Genomic DNA, 23,159 nt, shown 5'->3' on the forward strand with positions numbered 1-23,159 from the left:
CAGGCGTGCGTGGGTGCGCCAAGTTACGCCACCGTCGCCCATGCCCCCCCCCCCCCCCGCGTGGTGCTGGCTGCGTCGGCCTGGAAGAGCCAATTTGGACGCTGCTGCGCACGACCCTAGCCGTGACTGCCTGTCCGAAAGAGATGTTCTGGGCTGGGTGTGTGAGAGGAGCCACAGTTGTGTCTTTAATGGGCACTCTCAGCCACCGTGTGCATGAGAAGAGAAGGGCACTTCCCTTCCCTTCTTTTCAGTCTTAGCTTCAAGGTTGCAACCCATTTTGTCAGATGGCTCTAAGCGATGCCACTGGATTTTGTTTTATTTTGCTACAACAGTCCAATCCCAGAGCTCCGTTTACATGATCTGAAGCACTTCACAGAACCTGGCAGTGCCATCTCTGACCAGCTGTTTCCAAAAGCATCATTTTTACCCCAAATCAAAACAAGAGAAACACCAGTCTTGAATCCCAAAAGCATAAGAAAGTACAAGAATTAGTCTGTGAAAGTATAAGCCCGATCTATCTGCTTTCCAAGAAGCTTGCCCATTGTTTCTGCACATAGTGCCTGGTGACCTCTCTCCAGAGAGAGCAATTAATTCAGCATATTCAGCCACTCTTTAGCTACCTATTCACAAGGGCAGGCAGGGGATTTGAGGAACACGGGCCCCAAACCGTGCAAAGATGCAGCGGGTAGGTACGTAGCACAGCCCAGGAGCACCGAGGATTTAACAGGGAGCTGCACAGCCAGATGAAATACCTTGGCTCCAACTCTTATGGGACATGAAGAAGACAAAGATCTACCTACTGTTTCCTTCTGGTTCTTGTCCGTCCACAGATTGTGCTTCTGAGGCCCAAGCTGGCATCCACTTCATTGCCCCGGAGCTTGGTCCAGCATCTCCTTCTCCATGCACCTTGTGACAGGGAATGCTGGGCCTGTCTTCAGATTTGAATAGCTGGTTACATTCCCTTGCTTCCGTGGTGGGAGAGCTGCTCCCACTACTGATAAGAATAAATTTGTTAGGCTTCGAGCTCCCCCATTCTTTCCCTTTGGCTGCCGGAGCCTCTATGATGGGTAGGACATTTCTGTCAGCAGGGACAGCCACCACCTGAGCGTCTGACATGGCAGGATGGCTAAGAATCTTAAGGCCAGGTGGGAACTTGGGGGTTCCAGGCGTCTTTCTGCTTGTGCTGGGCTCCCTTGTCCTTGCCTGCAGGTGGCTCACCTGTCCTTGCCCTTTGCCCCGCCCACCAGAGTCCTCTCCTGCCAGAGTGGTCGAGGCGGCCCCATGGGAGGCAGGCTGTTTCCGTCTCTTGAGTATCAGCGGCCTACATGGGCTGCTCTTCATCCTTGGCCAGTGCATTTGACCTCCATGGAAGACACAGGGACGGACCCTAAAAACACAAGAAGGGATATTTCAGGACCACTTGCAATACACTCGTTTGTCTACCACAAAGGGAACCAAAAGCACTTTAAAAAAAATCTCCCTCCTCCATTTTATCTTCGGGTTGGCTGGGCTGAAGAGAGTTAAAAAGAACCCAAATTCACCACGTGCATTTCCATGGCAGAGTGGGGGATCGGCACCTTAGTCTCCCAGATCCTTGTCAAGTGCGCATGGGATACATTTCCTGTGCCTTTATGAAACAGCTTCACTGTACAGCAGAGGCTGCCACGAAGAACTGTCATGTACCTTGACACCAGGAGCAAGGATGCAATGGATGCATCACAAAGCACCTACAGAGAGATGCGTCAAGCAGAAGGCCAGTAAACAATGTTCCTGGCTAGTAATTTCTGCAACATCCTGGCAGCATGAAGACAGGGATGTAAGCACCTGGAAAAACAAAAACAAATCGGGCAATTGGAAATTTGGAAGAATGCTGAGGAAAAACGCTATCCAATGAAATATTTTCTCTTTCAGAATGAGTGCAATGCTTTCAAAGAGAAGGTGGCCATGCTGTAGACTTATATACAACTCTTAACTACAGGATGCATTTCTGTACATAGCAGGAAATCTCATTTTCATATGGGGAGCATGTGGGGGTTCCTTTGGTTCTCAACAGCTCTATGCCTTCTGTTGAGAACCAAAGGAACCCCCACATGCTCCCCATATGCCTTCTGTTGTCCTTTTCACCCCTCCTCAAACTTGGACACACATACTTGCAGGCTGAGTAGCAAGTTGCTTATTGCCCTACTTTGCTGGATTGGGGAGGGGGAGAAACAAAGGATCAAAAGGAGGTGGGCAGAAACAGCACTAAAAACCTCAGAGGAAAATGTGGGCATTTCCATACAGGATCCGAAGGACGGCGGGATATTCCGGCCCCTCCACGACGGCAACCTCCAGAGACTGGCTTGCGATATCCTCCACGCTAACCCGCGACTTCAGGAATCACAAAAAGTGGATTCACTGCCCTAAAATGCACCTTCCATTGGCAAACAACAAGCAGGTAACCAGCCGAAAGAATGTTTGCAGGGTCAAATGGGCTTTGTCCGGCCAGCTAGATCCCACCCTTGCACCCGTGTCCCTCTCCTGCGCTCCCGGGCAGGGGACATCATATCTTTTTTAAAATGGCAACATGAGTACAGCAATAAACAGGCGGTTGGGCGTGTAGGCAAGGCCAGTGATACACAGAGACACAGCATCTGCAGGAACGTGGCACAAAGGGCACATCTCCCATGTGGATGCTTCCCACCAGTAGTAGGGATCAGTACAGTTTGGCAAAACTACCAGGCTGTTGGCGACCAGCCACCGTAGAAGCTGTCATGTGCCCCCAAAGTGTGCTTTGTCCTCTGCAAACAGGCACAGTACGCCACAGAAACAGGATCCCTACGGAATGTCCCTGTATCCAAGACCATTTGGTTTATTTATTTATTGTATTTCTGTACCGCCCTCCCCGAAGGCTCAGGGCGGTTTACATAAAACAACAAAATAGTACAGGTAACGTTATTCAAGGTGGTAACAACAACAATAACATTTACATAATAATAACTATAACAACAATAACATTAAAGAAAGGTGAAACAGCAAGAGACTTATCACAACTCGTATGAGACCCAGGGGTTGGGTGGATTTGTTTACAGCCATGGTAGGAGGGGAGGGCTTGGGGGCCAACTGGAAGCGATGGACAGGTCGACCTCAACCAAATACCTGGTGGAGGAGCTCCCTTTTGCAGGCCCTGTGGAACTGCTTTAGTTGTGTCAAGGCCCTGATCTCCTCCGGGAGCTCGTTCCACCAGGTGGGGGCCAGAATGGAAAAGGCTCTGGCACTGGTTGAGGTCAAGCAGGCTTCCTTGGGGCCAGGGACCACCAGGAGGTTGGAGGAGGTGGAGCGCAAGGCTCTTTGAGGTGTGTAGGCGGAGAGGCGATCCGTCAGGTATACTGGGCCCGGACCGCATATGGCCTTGATGGTGATAACCAGAATCTTAAGCCCGATCTGGAATTCATTTGGGAGCCAGTGCAGCTACTGGAGGATGGGCTGGATGTGGGACCTCTGAGGACCCTGGCAGCTGCATTCTGGACTAATTGCAGTTTCTGGGTCAAGACTAAGGGCAGGCCTGCGTAGAGCGAGTTACAGAAGTCCAGCCTAGAAGTGACCGTTGCATGGATCACTGTAGCCAGGTGTTCCGGGACAAAGTAGGACGCTAGTAGTTTGGCTTGGCGGAGGTGGTAGAATGCCAGCCGTGCTACCTTCGTGATCTGAGCCTGCATTGAGAGGGAGGCATCAAGTATCACTCCCAGGTTCCTGGCGGAGCGGGCCACTGTTAGCTGCACTCCATCCAGATTGGGTAGGCGCGCTTCCTCACTTGGGCCTTTCCTGCCCAGCCACAGGACCTCAGTCTTTGAAGGGTTGAGCTTAAGCCATCCCATCACTTCTTCCAGGCAGCTGGCTAATGTTTCTGGGGGAGAGTCAGGGCGGCCATCCATCAGGAGGTAGAGCTGGGTGTCATCAGGATACTGGTGGCAACCCAGCCCAAAGATCCGCACCAGCTGGGCAAGAGGGCACATAAAGCTGTTAAATAAGGTTGGAGAGAATTGCCCCCTGGGGGACTCCACAAGCCAGTTGGTGGCAGCTTGATGAGCTCTCTCCTAACGCTATCCTCTGTCCGCGATCCCGGAGAAAGGAGATCAGGCACTGAAGGGCAGTCCCTCTGATCCCGGCATGGGCGAGGCGGTGAGCTAGAAGCTCATGATCTACTGTGTCTAACGCTGCTGAGAGATCTGATAATATAAGCAGCACCGATCCGCCCCGGTCCAGCTGGCGACGGAGGTCGTCCATCAGGGCTACCAGCACTGTCTCCGCCCCATGGCCAGGCCGGACCAGACTGGGATGGGTCTAGGACCGAAGCTTCTCCCAATATTCTGATAGTTGGGCCATGACCGCTTTCTCAAGCAGTTTCCCCAGAAACGCCAAGTGCGAGACGGGCCGATAGCTGGATGGCAGGTGTGGATCCAGAGGAGGTTTTTTGAGTAGTGGGCAGACCACTGCCTCTTTTAGACCCTCCGGGAATTCCCCTGCCCCCTGCCAAATCCTGCCAGGTAATTAAGCCGTTCTCTGCTGCCCCACTCCTCTAGCCCGATAGGCTGGGGTTGCAATTCATGGTGGCAGCACATCTGATGTTTGACAGGCAGCCATAGGCATCTACAGCTCAGAGACACTTGCGACTCGGCCACTCAGCGGTCTCCTGCTGAGTGCAGACGGTTTGCGTTGCCCACGAAAACATCGCCCCCTGGCTCACCCACCCCTGTGGCTTGATAGACCAGCTCAGGAAACAGTCCTGGGCTACGAGACCTGTGTGAGGGTTTTATTTTATTGATTGATTTCCTGCCACTCTTGACACGCTCAAGGTCACCCAGCTGGCTGCCTGGGGGGGGGGGGGGGCGGAAAGAAATTCAACTCGCCAGATTAGAAGTCCGCACTCCTACCCACTCCACTTAGCTGGCTCTCAGGGGAAGGATAGGGTATAAATGCAAAAATAAAAAAATTAAACCATATTCACATTTTAAGCAGTATAGTTTAACATTTTATGTTATTTACCACAAAGTTTTCTGTTTAACTTCTGCTTTTGTACTTTTCAAGTAGCAAAGGTTAAGGCACATGTGCTATGGTAGCACAGGGGAATTCAGCCTTCAGTTCTTGCTCAAACATTGGTTATATTCCCAATTTTGCTTATACAAAACTGAGATATTTCTAAGTTTTGTCATGTCGCCCCCCCACGGCATGCCATAGACTGTAGTCAAAGGCAAACCAACTTCCCAAGAACCTGGGGAGCTCCTCTCTTGCGGCCCCTTCCCGCCCCCCCCCCCGCTGCTGGGTTCTCAAGAAATGCGGCGTCCTTCATGTTATCTGTGGTTGGTGTGTTATGTCTTTGATGCTGAGCGCCTTTAGGCCACTAAGTGTGAAAACTGAAAAACGAAACTTTTAACTGCTCTTTGAAGATAAAAGCCTTTGAGGTGTGGGAAGCGCATCTAGCCTTATAGTGGGCAAGCTAGCAGCAATAGTGGTCTAGCTAGCAATAGATTTTTCCTACGATGAAGTTTCCAGATGTACCCTCTAGGAATTAATAAAACTCCGATCCTCGTTTTCCTGTGTCCATCAAAAGAGCCTAGCCCTGGTTCAAGACGGTTTGCTATAAGCCTGTACTGCCCCCTTGCTGGGGCCTGGGGAACTGCACCTGACCAGGGCAGAACCAGCCGCCTCAACCGAGGACAGACAGACTCCTCTAGCACGAGAGCTGCAGAAAAGGAGACGGTCTTATCTCTGGAGCAGGGGGTGACCTGGAACCCAGCAGACAAGCCACTGCACAGCTCTTGGCTGGGGCACCGCCCAAAGCGATCCTCAGGACCAAAGGTGCATCAGGGACCCCAGGAGCAGTGCGGCCACCATTACGGGGAAGAACACCTACTGGACACACTGCGAGGTCTTCGCATGCACAAGGCCCATGCCTCTGACATGCCTCTGGCAGTACTGTTGGGGGATCTACCCACTTGAAGCCGAACCATGGAGAGAAGCCTTGTAGATGAGCTGCAAGGAAAGCACCGCCAGTACAAGCTAACCAGAACCTTGAAGCTGCTTCCTCCCTGCGGTTTGCACAAAGGGAGCCTGACCAGCCAGGAGAGGAAACAGCTCATGAGAGCCTTTGAGGAACTGGAGGCAACTGAAAGGAGCAGCCCATCCCAGGGCCAAGGGATTAGAATGGGGCAGTTGCTGCTGCTCCACCAGTGGGACTTGCCACTTCCTGTCAGTCTGAGCCCAGCAACCAGTGCCCCAACGGGGGTGGACAGTACCCGGGCACCCCAGCTGGGGCTGCTGCTCTATCTGGCCCCATGGTGGGTTCTGAGGAGCCTACCGGACCGGTGCCTGCTGGCATCAGAGGGTCTGCCAAGACTCGGGTGACATGAGCCCCCCCCCCCCAGTGTCCTCCGCTGCTGAGTTGGCCGCGGAGCCTCTCAAGGAAGTGCTAAACCTACCCCCTGACTCCCCCCCCCCCCCGCAGCTGAGTTGGGCAGCCATGTGAGAGGACCCACCACTCACCACGCTGGACATTCCAGTCCCAACAGCAGTCGCCCCAGAAGCTGCCAACTTTGCAACCCCCATCACACCGCTGGCGGGGGGGGGGGGGGGGCGAGAGTCAGGAAGTCTTTTCAATGCGATAATGAACTGGCAAAAAAAGCTGGTTATGCTATCATGGTAGGCAGTTGTCAATACCAAAATACATCCACAAGAAAACTTTGGAGACATGCCAAGATAGTCAGGCTGTTTTTTTGGCATTTTGGCTTACTGAAACTTACAACTCGGCACATAGGCACTTTGGGTGGCCAGCCTACCAAGAAGACATTAATCAGCATGAACAAGCTTGCCCCAAATGTATGGCAAAAGGGGAGGTGGGGAAGCCACAGGGGTTGCCCCTGGAAACCCTTCCATCCCTGGTCATACCCATGGATTTAATCCTAGATCGACCCCCAAGCCACGGCAAGATGGTTATGTGGGAAGTGGCAGATTTGTTATCCAAGCAACCACTTTTTGTTCCACGTGTTTCCTTGGCCTCCGCACAAAAGCCAGCTGAACTCATTGTGCAAGACCTGTTCAGATTTCACACATTCCCAGACAAAATCACCATCAGATTTCAGGGCAATCCTTCCTTTGTTTTATTAATTCCATGTCATGTACTGGAGCCAAAGGTGACCCTGCGGGGCCCGCCTCTTGCTCTCGTTTCCCCTTCCTGTTCCCCCCACTTGGGCTGGCCCAGGTCTGTTCCCGGGACATGTAGAGGGCCCTCATGTGGCCTGTCGCTAGCATGTTACGTCTTTGATGCGTAGGCCTATGGGGCTTTTGGCCACCAGGTGTGAAAACTAACTTTTGTTTTAACTGTTCCTTGAAGATGAAAGCCTTTCAGACGTGGGCTGGGAACCCCCCTGTCTAGCCCCCAGGGGACCACTTAGGAGCTCTGAGTACTAGATTTCTTCCTAGGATGAAGTTTCCAGAGGTGCCTTCTTGGAAGCCGTGGATCACTGGCACTTTTATTTCTGATAGGTCTTTGTGAACTACAAATGGGTTTGAGGGGTCTGATTGGCTGGTTTGGCAGGGAGTTATCTTGTGGCTGACTTTGGATGCTGTGACACAGTTTACTAATGGAACAGGATTAGCTTTTGCTTATATATTCCCACTGTTATGATGGTCAGTTCATAGTCTGAGGAAGAGTGCTTGCACTCGAAAGCTCACGCCTTGAATAAATCTTTTTTGGTGTGAAAGTTACCACTGGACTCTGATTATATTGTGCTTCTTAGACTGAATAAAACTCTGATCCTTCTTCTAAGAACCTCTCATTTTCCTTGTCCACTGAAAAACTAGCCTTGGTTCATGACAAATTTTACATCCCATAAGTATGTAGGATATCTTTAAACTGCCCCTGCGGAGTGGTATAAATAAAGCAGTAAGGGTTAAAGGGGAGGAGAAAGGGGCGGGCTGAGTCCGTGATAAAAATTCGGAGGGGCCAAGTGGCCTTGGCTGGGGGGGAGGCCATGGGAAAGGAGCAGAGCCGCCCTGCTGCTTTCCCGCCCACGAGGCTGGGCCCATGGCTGGGGACCCCAGGCCTTCAACATGGCCAGAACGGCGGGGCTGCCGCATCGCAGACGGGGCAGCCCTGCTCTTCTCACCGTGCCAAACAGGGGCCGGCAGAGGGAAGGCCGGGGAGCACGCAACGCCTGGCCGGGGAAACGGGAGGCCCCGCGAAGGCTTCACTGGGGCGGGGCCTTTATTGTAAAATAAAATGGGCTTTCCCCCTAGTTGCAATATAAAATGCTAAGTAAATTAAAAATGATGCATTTTAAAATCAATTTAGGCTTGATAGGACAGTAAGCACTGAATATATTTAAACATTTCCTGTAATTTCATTTTTATCCACTGGTAAGATTTTTCAGTAATTTCCCCAGAAATTTTCATCTCCAATTGACAATTATTATTAATGTTACCTTTATTTGATATGGTCACGGAGTTCTATGTACAGTTCTTTGTTTTGTTCCATATGAACTGCCCTGAGCCTTAAGGGAGGGCAGTATAGAAATGTAATTAATGAACAAATGAATCAAGGCGATCCAGTAAAAATTCCTTCACAGTGAAGATCTGGAACTTTTTACTACCCAAAGGCTTACAATGGGTGTCGTGTTTCCGACACGTTATACCACATTCTATTGGTGTGTCCTAAGTTTGCTCTATACCATCACCCTTTAGCTAATTATTTGAAGAAACTGAGGTTCTGTTGTGTCGAAGAGAAACTTTGGATTAAAATGATACTACCTGTGAGGCACTTGGCAATTATTGTAAAAGTAGCCCAGTCTCTGTTGGCAATTTTTAATGAAAATCTTTCCAGGATGGAATCTGTAACTGGAATTGTTTAACATTTTAATTTTATGCTTTTCAGTGTTTATACAGGCATCAATTCTGAGCAAGGTCAGAAGTCCCAGGTTAAAGTTTAACCAATGAGGGACCAAAGTCTACAACCCTAAAATCCACTGTTTCATTTTTAACAGGACTTTTTCATTATTTTATTTATTCTTAAATTTCTATACTGCCCCTCCCAGTGCTGCTGGCTCAGGGCAGTTTACATAATAATAGGTCCGTGGACAGTCAAAACAATAAAAGCACAATTAAAACGTTAGTTAATACTCACTGATCATAACCTGATGTTGCAGTGCACCACTGTTGATTGACCAATACAACCTACACTCATATTCAGGGGGAGATTTCATAGAGATTTCATAGAGGAAGTTCTAGTCCTTGTTGTGCTGCCGTTCAATGGCCCCAGCTAAATGCCTGCTGAAATAGCTGTTTTCAGACCCTTCTGAAATGCGAGAACTCCTGCAGGGTCCTCAGCTCTTCCAGGAGCTCATTTCACCCAGGTGGGACCAGGACCGAATAAGGTAGATCGAAGCACTCTTTGGGAGACATCGTCTGGCAGGCTGTCCCTCAGGTATGCAAGGCCCATACATCAAACGGCCTTAAAGGTCAAAGCCAAAACCTTGAACTTGGGCACGAAGTTCCGTGGATGGGCAGGTAGCTGTGAGTTCCTGCATTGTGTAGGGGGTTGGACAAGATGATCCTGGAGAACCCTTCTAACTTTATAATTCTATCCGGAATTCAATTGGGAGCCAGTGCAGACTGGATATGGGCCCTCCAAGGTGTCCTAGTGAGGACCCACACTGCTGTGTTCTGGACCAGTTGCAGCTTCCGGGCCAAGGTCAAGGGCAGGCCTGCATACAGCAAGTTACAGTAATCTAACTCATAGGTTACCATCATATGGATTACTAAGGCTAGATGTTTTGGAGCCAGACAGGCTGCTAGTAGCTTAGCTTGATAGGTTCATATAAATTCCCAAAATTGAAATCAGTGGATCCGCTTTCTTTTCCCATAAAATCCTGCCCCAACTGTTCTGCAAACTGTGTCACTCCTATGTTCTGTAATATGGGTCTTTAATTTTTCTAGAGGTCTTCCCTCCATATTGCAAGAACATCTGATCCCACATACAACCCAAACTGTTCTGTGAAAACTTTGCTGCCATTCGAGCTAATAAGAAATGTTAGGCCCAATCCTGTTACCAAAACCCACCCGCCAACTTATTCCACAGGAACCTTTAGCATAACTCTGTGCCACTCAAAGCCCATTCTAACACGTTTGTCAGAAAAAACCTGAATTCAATTCAATACAACTTAATACCAAGCAAGCACATAAAACACTGCAGCTTTAATTCCACATATTTCATTGTGGCAGTAACCAACCCCCGACAGATATTATTTGTACCACCAGGTTATGCTAATCTATAGCGACGGAGGTGTCATTCTAGAATGTTGCTCACTCGTTTTGTGCAACGTGCTGGCATTTGCTGGTGAGCTTTGCAGCTGCCACACTCAAGCAGAAAAAGCACTTTGGAGCATGCCCCCAGTCCCCTGCAATTGAACACAGCAGAATGAGGGAAGGATGGGTGTGAGGCTGTCCTCTAATGGAAACTTGGTTATTTTTACAATATCACTGGTAAATGTTCAGGTTTCCCAGATCACAGCTTGAAAATGCTGGAAGGATTTGAGGAGCAGGCAGATTTTCACTGAAAACAAATACATGTAGAAAAAAAGAAAGTCCTTTCTGAATGTAGTTGGGACATCTGGTTAAAAAACTTCCCCAAAATATTCTTCAAAAAGGTATTCAGTGGTGACTTGCTTTCATAGCTGTTTCAAGAAAGACAGAACAAGTTGTAGCCGAGACTTTAGGGAATCGCATCTGCACCTTAACCTGAAAATATGGCTCATGAACAACCATGGTAGCAGGCACTCGTCAAGGGAACAAGGCCAGGCACTGATAGAGCGGTATCACTAATTCTTTTTATCATTAGGTAGAGCATCAGACAGATAAGGGTGAATGCTAACCTCTTGAGGATCCAGCACAGCTGATGCCTCCACCATGGTCTCTCTGGAGCCGTTACGAAGGCCAGCCAGTAGAGCCCGCCAACATTCCATGGAGGTTACAGCGACTGACCCTCCTGGGCCTGCAGACCGGCTGGGCCCGCTCTCCCCGCGTGCCGCAGAAGAGCCTTCAAAACCTGGCCAGCTCTATTCCCCTCACGTTTAAGCTATGGTGGCCCCCCTAAACTGCAGAAACGTTAGTCAAAGACGGTTAACAGTATTGCGTTTGGTTTCTGAGGATGACGCAAGACTATTGACAAATAGGGATTTTCTTGACAATCTCTTACACATTTTATTTCCAAATTAACACTTTCCAAGCAATTAATCACACAAAATGTAGATTTTCACCGTCTGTAAATTAGAGGGCCCGTGATACAGCAATCCTGAAGGCAGCTACTCAGCTGCAGTCAAAGGGAACCGCAGACGCCTCTCGTGACGCTGAGGCTTGCCCAAGGGAACAGTCCCTTCAGAGGCTGTGGGCGCAGGAGAGAGCAAGGAGGATGATCCAGGGCCTGGGGACCAAGGCCTGGGAGGAAAGGCCTGGGAAAGTTCAGCCTGGAGAAAAGGAGACCGAGAGGAGACAAGATGGCTCTCTTTAAGTATTTGAAAGGCCGTCACTTGGAGGAGGGCAGGGAAAGGTTCCTATGGGCAGCAGAGGATGGGACCCACAGCAACAGCTTTACGCTTCATGTAGAAGAGTGCCAGCTAGATGTTGTTGTTAGGTGCGAAGTTGTGTCCGACCCGTCGCGACCCCACGGACAATGATCCCCCAGGCCTTCCTGTCCTCTACCATTCCCCATTTAAATTTGCACCAACTGCTTCAGTGACTCCATCCAGCCACCTCATTCTCTGTCGTCCCCTTCTTCTTTTGCCCTCGATCGCTCCCAGCATTAGGCTCGTCCCCAGGGAGTCCTTCCTTCTCATGAGGTGGCCAAAGTATCTGAGTTCCATCTTCAGGATCTGGCCTTCTAAGGAGCAGTCAGGGCTAATCTCCTCTAGGACTGACGGGTTTGTTCGCCTTGCAGTCCAAGGGACTCGCAAGAGTCTTCTCCAGCACCAGAGTTCAAAGCCTCAATTCTTTGACGTTCGGCCTTCCTTATGGTCCAACCTTCGCAGCCATACATGGCAACTGGGAAGACTAGAGCCTTGACTTGACACACTTTAGTTGGCAGGGTGATACCAGCGAGATACCAGGAAAAAAATTCTTATAGTCAGAGTACTTCGGCAGTGGAACAGACTGCTGTCAGGGTTGCCTTGCCCCAGTCATGAGTCCATCAACTGGATCTCTCCAGTCTCTGTTTGAAGACCACCAGTGAAGGGGAGCTCCCCACCTCCTGAGACAGCCACTGCTGAGCTACTTGGGCTGTGAAACATTTCCCCCCCTCATATCTAGCTGGTATTGTTTTAGATCAGTGGGGATCAGGACCCCTTTGCAGGTCAAACAAGCCCTTCACAGGGATCGCGACGGGGTGAGCAGCTTGGCATGGGGGGGGGGCGCTGCCACTGTTGCTGGTCCTCCTGCAGGTGCCCATGCTCAGCCACCAGCCGCTCTAGCAGCGCCTCCAGCACAACGCAGCCTCCCGCCAGGCACTCCAGGTGGCAGCACAGCTCAGCGGGACAAGAGGCAGAACTGAACTGAGAAACCCATGGAAAAATCAATTTTTATACAATCCTGAACCATGGATCTTCACGCCATTGGCCAGTTTTGGTTTAATTTCTGTGAAAGAACACTTGCCTCATTTTATGGCTGGGGTCACCACAACAGGAGGTACTGGATTAAAGGGTCGCGGCATCAAGGAGGTTGAGGACCACTGCCCTAGATTCAAGTGGGTAGCCGTGTTGGTCTGAAGCAGCACAACAAATCTGGAGTCCAGCGTCATCTTTAAGACCAACAAATGTGTGATGTTCTGTTGAAATTTGTATAATGTTATAGATGTTATATAATGTTCCATGTAAATTTATGCAGTGTTCCATGTAAACTGCCCAGAGCCATAAAGAATGGGCAGTATAAAAATCCAAATAAATAAATAAAGTTTTATCCAAGGTATGAGCTTTCGTGTGCACACGTACTTCTTCAGATACAATATCATGGATTGGCAGTAATCAGTTCATACTTATTGGCACAGTGTGAAGGTCAGTTAACATACAGCATAATGAAAATGGTTAACAGATTCCAGAGATAAATTGGAAAAAACAGCAATTTGGATTTGTTTGGGTTCACTTGAGATTGAATTGCATGGGGAAAATCTAGGGTTCAATAAATGTCTCTACATGAAGAGAACTGGATAATCAGTTGATGACAGTAGTGGGTGAGACTTTGCCCTGCTGCCCGTTGCCCGTCCTCTGAAGCACAGAAGCATCTTCTTTGAAGTAGGGTATTGGCTGTCACTGTTTGCAGACCAGAAAAGAGCATTACTGTGAGGCCTCTCCTCGGCTGCCAACCGGAAGCACTCCACGCCCTCCTCCAAGGGACAACCTTTCCAATACGTAAAGAGAGCCATCCTGCCCCCTCTCAGCCTCCTCTTCTCCAGGCCGAACATTCCCAAGCCCCTCAGCCTTTCCTCCCAGGGCTCGGTCCCCAGGCCCCGGATCATCCTCATCACTCTCCTCTGAACCCTCTCCATGTTGTCCATGTCCTTTTTGATGTGAGCCCTCCACAACTGCACACAGGACTCCAGCTGGGGTCTGACCAATGCAGTACACAGAGGGACTATGACATCATGTGATTTTCATGCGATGCCTCTGTTGATATAGCCCAAGACAACATTTGCCTTCTTTACAGCCACATCACACTTTCTGCATATATTCCTTACATCCCACAAATACCCCAAGATCACATTCACACACACTGCTACCCAGAAGGGTCTCTCCCATCCAGTAGGCATGCTTCTCATTTTTATCTCCCAGATGTAGAACTCTGCACTTACCCATATTGAATTGCATCCAGGTCTCATTCGCCCACTTTTCCAGCATGTTCAGATCTCATTGAACTCTATCTCTTTCTTCTGGGCTGTTCGCTACTCCTCCCAGTTTAGTGTTATCTGCAAATTTAATCAGAAGTCCACCCACCCCCCCATCCAAATCATTAGTAAAAATGTAGAAAATTACGAGATTCAGTACCGAGCCCTGTGGCACCCCACTGTTCAATTTCCCCCGATATTTAAAATTTTTTACTATTGAAGAACCCCTGAAAAATTCTTCAGTCTTTGAGAAACACAGGAAGTGATGGCAGCAAGCGACACCTCTCTGCCACGCCCCGAGAAGCAACATGTCACCAGACGTGACATCACCCAGAAACCACACCAGATGTGACATCACTCTCCATCGCCCCCCCCCCCCCCACCCCGATAGTCCAAGGCCTAAAACGGCCCACTGGCCTACTCAACTGGGCCAGTCATCCAGTGTCCCATCACCCCCTGCCACTGGCCCAACGCCGTTAAAATGAGAGTACTTGCCCCGCTGGACTCCAGTCGCTACCATGTGTGACAAGCCTTGGCCAGCAAGCATTTGGATGATCAGAGCCCCTCCCCATTACATCCCCTGCAAGCCTATCGTTGGGGGGGAGGTAAGGGGAAGTTGACATGACCTTATAAGGTCATATCACTCTTTAAATTTTAATTTTCATATAACCATAGAGTTGGAAGGGACCTCCTGGGTCATCTAGTCCAACCCCCTGCACCATGCAGGACACTCCCAACCCTCTCGCTCATCCACTGTCACCTGCCACCCCCTTGAACCTTTACAGAACCAGCCTCTCCCGTCAGATGGCTGTTTAAAAATTTCCAAAAATGGAGAACCCACCACATCCCAAGGAAGCCAGTTCCACCGAGGAACCGCTTTAACTGTCAGGAACTTCTTCCATATGTTCAACCAAAAATTATTTTGAATTAATTTCAAACCATTGTTTCCCACTGGATGAAACTTCGATAATTTTCTTCTGAGGTTTTAATGATTTCTGTCCCACCTCCTTCTGATATGTTTTCAGTCACAAAACTATACAGTTGGAAGGGACATCTAGTCCAACACCCTGCACAATGCAAGAACTCACAACAACCTGCCCACCTGCAGTGATTTCATGGCCAAGTGATCCCCACACCCGCCTGGCCTGGTAGAAATCCACCTCCCATCCCACTGTGGCAATCAGCAATTCCCTGGGTCTGCAAGGAAGGGCCACAAGAGACAAGCGCTGGCACATCCCCTCCTGCCCACCCCCTCCCCATCTGCCTAAGCTAATAACATCAGCATTTCTGCCAGATGACTATCTTGCCTCTGCTTAAAACTTCCAAAGGAGGCGAACCCACCACCTGCCAAGGAAGCCTGTTCTGCTGAGGAACCGTTCTGTCAGGAACGCCTTCCAGAAGTTTAAAGGTAAAGGTATCCCCTGTGCAAGCACCGGGTCATGTCTGACCCTCGGGGTGACGTCCTCCAGCGTTTTCATGGCAGACTCAATACGGGGTGGTTTGCCAGTGCCTTCCCCAGTCATTACCGTTTACCCCCCAGCAAGCTGGGTCCTCATTGTACCGACCTCAGAAGGATGGAAGGCTGAGTCAACCTTGAGCCGGCTGCTGGGATTGAACTCCCAGCCTTATGGGCAAAGCTTTCAGACAGCTGCCTTACCACTCTGAGCCACAAGAGGCTCTTTCCGGAGGTTTAGCTAAACCTTATTTTGGATTGATTTCAACCGATTGGTTCTGGTTTGACCTCTGGGGCAACAGAGAACAACTCTGCTCCATCTTCTATAGCAGTGGTCCCCAACCACCGGGCCGCGGCTCCCTCTCCCCGCAGTGAGAAACTTCCCAGGCCGCAAGCAAATCAGCCACCCAACTGGCCGATTCGCTTGCGGCCCGGCAAGCTTCTTTTTACGGGAGGGGGGGGGGGAAGAGGGAAGCACAGCCAGTGGTGCAAGCGTGGCAGGGCCACGCATGTGCGTTTGCGCCATGCGCTGCCGCAAGCGTGCATGGCGCAAACTCGCATGCGCGGCCAGCAGATCGCCCTCCCCCACACACCAGTCCGCAGCCTAAAAAAGGTTGCGGATCCCTGTTCTATAGGACACACCTTCACATATTTGAAGATGGTGATCATATCAACCCTAAGTTGCCTTCTCTTGAGGCTAAACAGACCAAGCTCCCCCAGCCTTTCCTCATACGTCTTGGTCTCCAAACGCCTCGCCATCTTTGTTGCCCTCCTCTAGACACGTTCCAGTTTGCCAACATCCCTCTTCAACTGGGGTGCCCAAAACCGAACACAGGACTCCAAGTGAGGCCGAACCAGAGCAGAGTAAAGCGGTACCATCACCTCCCGTGATCTGGACACGATACTCCATTTGATGCAGCCCAAAATCCCATTTGCCTTTTTAGCCACTGAGTCATAATTCTACTGAGTCACGTTCAGTGTATGTTCTATCAAGACCCACACGTCCTTTTCACATGTACTACTGCCAAGACAAGTTTCACCCACCGTATAGGGCACATATGATTTTTTTCTACCTAAATGATGTACTTTACATTTGTCACTATTGAAATTCATTTTAGTCCCATTTTCTAACCTGTCTAACCCTGATTCATTGTCACCTGCTAATTTAATAAGGACCCTGTCTATCCCTTCATCCAAGTCATTTATAAATATGTTGGACAACACAGGGCCAAGGACAGATCCCTGAGGCTCTCCACTTGTCCTTTGGGTGTGATCTGTCAACCAGTTCTCAATCCATCTAGTGGGATTCATGCCACATTTTACCAACTTGTCTATAAGAATATAATGTGGAACGTTATCGAAATGCTTGCTGACATCAAGGTAAAATAAATCCACAGCATTCCCTTGATCTAGCAAGGTAGTAACTTTCTCAAAAAAAGTGAGATAAGGTTAGTCTGACCTGTTCTTGAGAAAGCCATACAGCCATCTGCTCTATGTGCTGAAGTTGAAGATTTGTTCTAAAATTTTGCCAGCTATAGACCTCAAGCTGATGGTTTGGTAGTTACTCAGATCCTCCTTTTCCCCGTCTTGAAGATGGGGACGTTTGCCTGCCTTGAATCTTCTGGCACTTCACCTGTTCTCCATGAATTGACAAAAATACTGGACAGAGCCTCAGAAATTACATCTGCAAGTTCTTATAATACCCTACAATTCAGCTGGCCCAGAAGACTTAATTTTATTTAAACCAGGTATTTGTGGACTACTCGTGCAGGGATCCTAGATCACAGCTCCCATCCCTCACTGCGTGAAATTATTTTGCCACATTGAGCATGATTCCCCTCAGAAAAGAAAGCTGAGAAGTTGGATTTGAGCAGCCTGGCCCTCTTTTCATCACCTGTTACAATGCTACTTTCGTGTCCTCACAATGGTCCTACCATGTCCCCTTTCTTTTTCTTACTTTAAATATAAATAAAGAACCCTTTCTTGTTGTTTTAGCAGTCCAGTAAGGTAGGGTGAGAGCCTCTTGTGGCACAGAGTGGTAAGGCAGCAGACATGCAGTCTGAAAGCTCTGCCCATGAGGCTGGGAGTTTGACCCCAGCAGCCGGCTCAAGGTTGACTCAGCCTTCCATCCTTCCGAGGTCGGTAAAATGAGTACCCAGCTTGCTTGCTGGGGGGTAAACGGTAATGACTGGGGAAGGCACTGGCAAACCACCCCGTATTGAGTCTGCCATGAAAACGCTAGAGGGCGTCACCCCAAGGGTCAGACATGACTCGGTGCTTGCACAGGAGAGACCTTTATCTTTAAGGTAGGGTGATAAGCTACATGCTATCAGGCCCGTAACCAATATTTGTGTCACAGGGGCTTGAGAAATGACAATTCAAAAATGGGAAGACTTGCCCTGCATTCTTTCCTCATGAAGAAGAGGAGTTGGTTCTTAGATGCCGCTTTTCTCCACCCGAAGGAGTCAAAGTGCCTTCCAATCCTCTTTCCTTTCCTCTCCCCACAACAGACACCCTGTGAGGGAGATGAGGCTGAAAGAGCCCAGATATTACTGAAGAAGAAGAGTTGGTTCTTAGATGCCACTTTTCCCTACCCGAAGGAGGCTCAAAGTGGCTTCCAGTCGCCTTCCCTTCCTCTCCCCACAACAGACCCCCTGTGAGGGAGGGGAGGATGGGAGAGCCCAGAGATTACTGAAGAAGAGTTGGTTCTTATATGCCACTTTTCTCTCCCCGAAGGAGTCTCAAAGCAGCTTACAGTCGCCTTCCCTTTCCTCTCCCCACAACAGACACCCTGTGGGGTGGGTGAGGCTGAGAGAGCCCTGATATCGCTGCCTGGTCAGAGTAGTTTTCTCAGTGCTGTGCTGAGCCCAAGGTCACCCAGCTGGCTGCATGTGGGGGACCGAGGAATCGAACCTGGCTCAGCAGATTAGCAGTCTATGCGCCTAAGCACTCCAACATATCCTTCTAGTTGTTGAAAAAAATCCTTGATTTAAGAACTGTAAATGTCCACAGCATGTTAATCTTGCCTTTTAAAGCATTTTACCCATTTCATGGGATTCATTGGTTTTAGCGCTCTCAGAATTTCCAGCATTTTTATGAAAAAATAGGGAGAAGCCACCGGGAGTGGCGGTGGGTGGAAAACGGCCCTTCCCCATTCCCCCCCCCCCCGGCTCCCCTTAGCAAGGGCAAGAGAGGCGCGGCATCCTGCGCTGCGGCTCCCCCGGCGCTGCGCCGCCCAAGGGCCTTCCTGGGGGGGGGGGCGAGAGGCCAAGCGGGCTCTTCCACCCGCCCCCGCCGCCGCCGCCGCCCCCCGAGCCCGCCTGCTGGGAGGCGGAGGGGCGAGCCCAAGGGCGCCGGGACGGAGGGCGCCGGCCAAGGAGCCTCGCAAGGGGGGGGGCTCGGGGGGGGACTCACGGGCGCGCGGGGGGGCGGCGGCATCCTCCTCCTCCTCCTCCCTCGGCGGCGCTGCTCCCGCTGCTCCCCTCCGCAGAGCTTTTGAATTTCGCGCCCGGCAGCCTAGGGGAGTCACGTGGGCTCGCGGGGCCAATGGGTGCGGCCGTGGGAGGCCGGGACGTGCGAAGGGCGCCCTCTGCTGGGAGAAGGCGGCGGGAGGAGCAGCCGCGGGCACGCGCCCGCGCCCCCGGCCTGCAACCGCCCCCGGCCCCGGCGGCCTCCTCTTGCCCATGGGCGCAAACTGGGAGGGGGGGCGGTCAAAATCACAGAGTTGGAAGGATCCCCAAGGTCATCTAGTCCACCCCTGCACACTGCAAGAACTCATAGCTCCCTGCCCACCCACAGTGACCCCCCACACACACACACCCCACCACCAAAAATCTCCAGAATCCAGCCTGGCTTACAGAACATTCACCTCCCATCTCACAGAGGAGATCAGCCATTCCCTGGGCATGGAAGGAAGGGCCACAAGAGACAAACACCCCCTCCTGCCCACCCACTCCCCATCTGCCTAAGCTCATAACCTCAGCATTTCTGCCAGATGACTATCTTGCCTCTGCTTAAAACTTCCAAAGAAGCAGAATCCACCACCTCACCATGCTTGTAGACCAGATTACAAAAATCTCAAGGAGACAAGAGAGAGGTTGTGGGGATTTCAGTTACCCAGACATTTGTTGGAAGACCAGCTCTGGTAAAATTAGAAGTCCAATAAATGCGTGACTTGTTTTGCTGACAACTTCATTTCCCACAAAGTGGGAGGGGCAACCGGGGGGTCTGCTGTTTAAGACTTTATTCTCACCAATAAGGAACTGGTTGACCAGGTAAAAGTTGTGGGCATGCTTGGTAGTAGTGACCATGTGATTTTGGCCTTTATGATCTTGGGAAAGGGAAAAGCTGTACTTTTCTCACACACAGGCTGCACTTCAGGAGGGCAAATTTTAACAAACTTAAAGTTATGTTTGGTAGAATCCCATGGTCAGAAAAACTCAAGGAGATGGAAGTCTAAGAAGGTGGGAAGTTTCTCAAAAGTGAAATATAGAAGGAAGAATCGCAGACAATTCCGTTGAGAAGAAAAACTGGGAGGAACGTAAAGAAACCAAGATAGCTCCATAAATAGCTTTAAAAATAATTAAATGATAAAAAAACTCATTTAGGAAATGGAAGAAGGGCGTTATAGCCAAGAAGGAATATAAACAATAACCAATACTTGTAGGGAGAGTGTTAGAAAAGCTAAAGCTCAGTATGAAACTTAGGCTAGCAAGAACTGCTAAAACAAGAAGAAAGGGTTCTTTAATCATATTCAAAGTAAGAGAATAGTGACGTGGTAGGACCATTGCGGGGACCAGAAAGTGACCTTGTAGCCGTGACAAAGAGAAGATTGAATTGCTCACTTCCTGCTTCTCCTCAGTCTTCTCTTGCAAGGGGCATCGTGCAAAACCAAATGACGAGAGATGGGAGTTGTGGCCAAGTAGGGCCACTTCATAAATACCAGATGAACTGAGTCCAAAAGAACTTGCAGATATAATGTATGAGCCCAAACCGTTAGCTTGCACCGTTGCATTAGAGAACGCAGTGGGCTTTACTGCTAGGAAATGTGTGTCATGCATCCCCACTTCTGTAGTGTTGCTCTTGTTGGTTTAGTCTCCGTTCCAGCCTGTTCCAGCTTTTACCCTGTCTGTGATTTTTCTGGTGCCGGCTACAGTCCAAGACAGCCTTTTTCAACCTTTTGACTGTGGGGAAGCCCCTGAAATAAATGTTTGAGGACAGGCTTTGAGGACCCCCGGAAGTGGTGTCAGCTGGCCATGCCTTCATGCCACACACACCGGAAGTGACATCACCACCTTTTCCCTCCTTTTGCTCCCTCTCCCTGCCTTTACTACTCCTACAGTGGCTCTGCCTCGTGTTGGCTTGAAAGGAGGGCAGGAGCTGAGAAGACAGGCAAGACTTCACAGAGCACAACCCAGCCCACTCTTCCCCTTTTATTTTTACAACCACAGCTCAGCCTATTAAGGAAGGAGGGGAAAGGCCACAGACCCCTCCGGAGCTACCATGGACCCTTGGTGGTCTACAGCCGGCTTGCTTTACCAGGGTCCCATGAAACCCTGGGGTTTCTCAAATGGAGGGGTGTTAATTCATTTTAATATATATATTTTTTTAACTGTTAGAAAAAGTGGCAGTATATAAATAAAATAAATAAATTTATCATATGACCAGATGTGGTAATGTCAACACAGCCACCCCTCCCCAAATGGCCAGTGATGTGCCTGGAGGGGGCAGGGCCCTGAGGGGGCATGTCCACAGCGATGCTTTCCAAGCACATTCTGCATGATTATGTCACTTCTGCAGTTTCCCGAGTCCTGAAAAATGTTTCAGGGGTTTCTTAAAGGTAAAGAAGTTGAGAAAGGCTGTTCTACAGTATAAAGCTGGCTTAATTTAATTTCAATATAAACATCGTATGAATTCAGGAGGGCCAGTGTTTTGGGTTCATATTTTTGTGCTGCTGCAGCATCCAGAAGTGTTAGATCAATCTTTTAGTAGTCCAGTCGTCAGTCCTGGCTTCCACATGTGATTTGATGCTGGATTTGTTAAGAGTTTGCTAAGTGTTTTGCATAGTGCAGGGGGTTGGACTAGATGACCCATGAGGTCCCTTCCAACTCTAGGATTCTGAGATTACTCCTAAAAAGTGTTGGAGCCATGAGGATCCATGCAGATCCGACTTTTACTCCCTTCCCATAAGGAACAAGGAAGAAATAATGGCTTGTTTCTCCTGGGATTGTCATTCTGTATTTCTGCGGGATCTTTCGGCGTTCCGCAGGGCCTGCAAAACGGGGCTCTTCCGCCGGGTCCACGGTCGAGGCTGGGGTCGGCGAGGTACACCGATGGCTTCCCCCCCCCCCCGCGCTTCTTGTACATCATCGGCCTCCTCCTTCTCGGCTCCCCCTTAGCAATGGGGGTAGGAAGGGGATCTTTTTTGCTGCCGCCATGCTGTGATGGATTTTAAGTCTTTTAATGGCGGTTTTAAGACATCTTTAAGACATTGTGACCCAACACGAGCCGCTTAGGGAGTGGTGGGAAATAAATTGAAAAATAAATAAGTAAATAAAATGTCCCATTAAAAAAAGAAAGTTTTGATGCATCCAGCATAGTTGCCAACCTCCAGGCGGTGGCTGGAGATCTTCCCGGATTCCCCGAGATCTCCTTCTGCCAGGAAAAAAGCGGAGACTATATTGGAAGGTGGGCTCGGCGGCATTATGCAAAAGCGGCGCCCCCGGCCCGGCAGTGAAGGGAGCACCAGCGGCAGATAGAGGCCTCAGGCCGACTCTGCCGGGCCGCCACGGAAGACGCGCCGAGCTCACCGAGGCCTGCTGCGCATGCGTGGGCCCCGGAGCGGGCGCGGAGTCAGGCTGGGCGGAGCAGCGATAGGAAGCCCGGATGTTGGCCTCGCCCAATGGCGGGAGAGCTTGGGGCGGGGCTGGCTGGCCGGGGCGCCGCCGCCCGCCCACTGCCGCCCTGCGCGGTTCCCATAGCAACGGCGGGATGGCGGACGCGCGCGGGCTGACTTGTCCTCGCCTCGGGGCTGGGTAAGGCCGCGGGCGGGGGTCGCGTGTGGCCTGCGGGGCGGCCGTCCTCGCCGGGCTGTGGTGGGGGGAGGAGAAGGCCGCCGCCTTTTCGGCCTCCTTCGGTGCCCGGGAAGCCGAGGAGCGAGATGGGCCCTCTGCAGGCCAGGTCTCGCTCAGGGCCGGGCGAACGGGGCCCGCCAGAGGTCCGCGGACTGCAGGGCCGGCAGGGGCTCATGGGAATCGTAGTCCACGGACCTCTGGCGGGCCCCGGTTCGCCCGGCCCTGGTCTTGCTAATGCCCGGCGCCTGCTCCGTAGCCCAACGGGGGTGGGGGGTGGGGGGGGAGGGAGCCGGCATGGGCATCTGTGCGGCGGCGGCGGCGGCGGCGGCGGCGGGGGGGGGGGCGCCACTTTGGTCAGCCCCTGGGCCGGTGGGGAGGGCGGGGGTGAACATCGGGCTATTTGGTGGCTGGACCCTTGTTCTCCCCCCCCCCGTTTTATTATTTTTTTTGAAAGAAATTGTTTTTTGAATCCCCCTCCACAAACAATAGGACTTCAACTCTTTAAAGACTGATAGCGACTGCATGCACGGACTCACTGTAATGCAAACTATGCTGAATATAAAATAAACTTTGCTTTCCAGCACAGATGTAAAATTATGGACATTTTGAAGGTACGAAAGAAACAGGAATGGGAATGTTCAGGAAAATTACAATATGTGCAATACTGACTTTCCTGAACTTCATTTTCTGTCTGAACAACATAAAATGTACCACTAATTACCTAGTTAGTATT

At 50.5% G+C, this 23,159-nt stretch overlaps 2 protein-coding genes across 14 annotated transcripts in view; one reads left to right on the plus strand and one right to left on the minus strand.

Annotated features, from left to right (window-relative positions):
- FOXM1 (forkhead box M1) overlaps nucleotides 1–23,159 on the minus strand; it is a 222,687-nt gene that overhangs the window by 53,209 nt on the left and 146,319 nt on the right. For 3 of the 10 annotated variants that reach the window (XM_077301792.1, XM_077301793.1, XM_077301786.1), the window contains exons 1-3: nucleotides 18,768–18,884; nucleotides 13,868–13,981; nucleotides 801–1,387 (exon numbers count right to left, since the gene is read on the minus strand). In XM_077301792.1, coding sequence (XP_077157907.1) covers nucleotides 801–1,356 — 556 coding nt within the window. In that variant the 5' untranslated portion in view covers nucleotides 1,357–1,387; nucleotides 13,868–13,981; nucleotides 18,768–18,884. Of the gene's footprint in view, nucleotides 1–796; nucleotides 1,388–1,683; nucleotides 1,825–10,904; nucleotides 10,973–13,867; nucleotides 13,982–16,812; nucleotides 17,376–18,767; nucleotides 18,885–23,159 lie in introns of those variants that run through there. The other 7 variants (XM_077301788.1, XM_077301789.1, XM_077301794.1 and 4 more) reach the window with 7 other exon arrangements.
- Nucleotides 22,249–23,159, plus strand: part of TULP3 (TUB like protein 3) — a 49,773-nt gene continuing 48,862 nt past the window's right edge. For 2 of the 4 annotated variants that reach the window (XM_077301617.1, XM_077301621.1), the window contains exon 1: nucleotides 22,249–22,387. In XM_077301617.1, coding sequence (XP_077157732.1) covers nucleotides 22,344–22,387 — 44 coding nt within the window. In that variant the 5' untranslated portion in view covers nucleotides 22,249–22,343. Of the gene's footprint in view, nucleotides 22,388–23,018; nucleotides 23,038–23,159 lie in introns of those variants that run through there. The other 2 variants (XM_077301616.1, XM_077301618.1) reach the window with 2 other exon arrangements.

Source organism: Paroedura picta, chromosome 10 (genome assembly GCF_049243985.1).
Source record: "Paroedura picta isolate Pp20150507F chromosome 10, Ppicta_v3.0, whole genome shotgun sequence".
Taxonomy (NCBI): Eukaryota; Metazoa; Chordata; class Lepidosauria; order Squamata; family Gekkonidae; genus Paroedura; species Paroedura picta.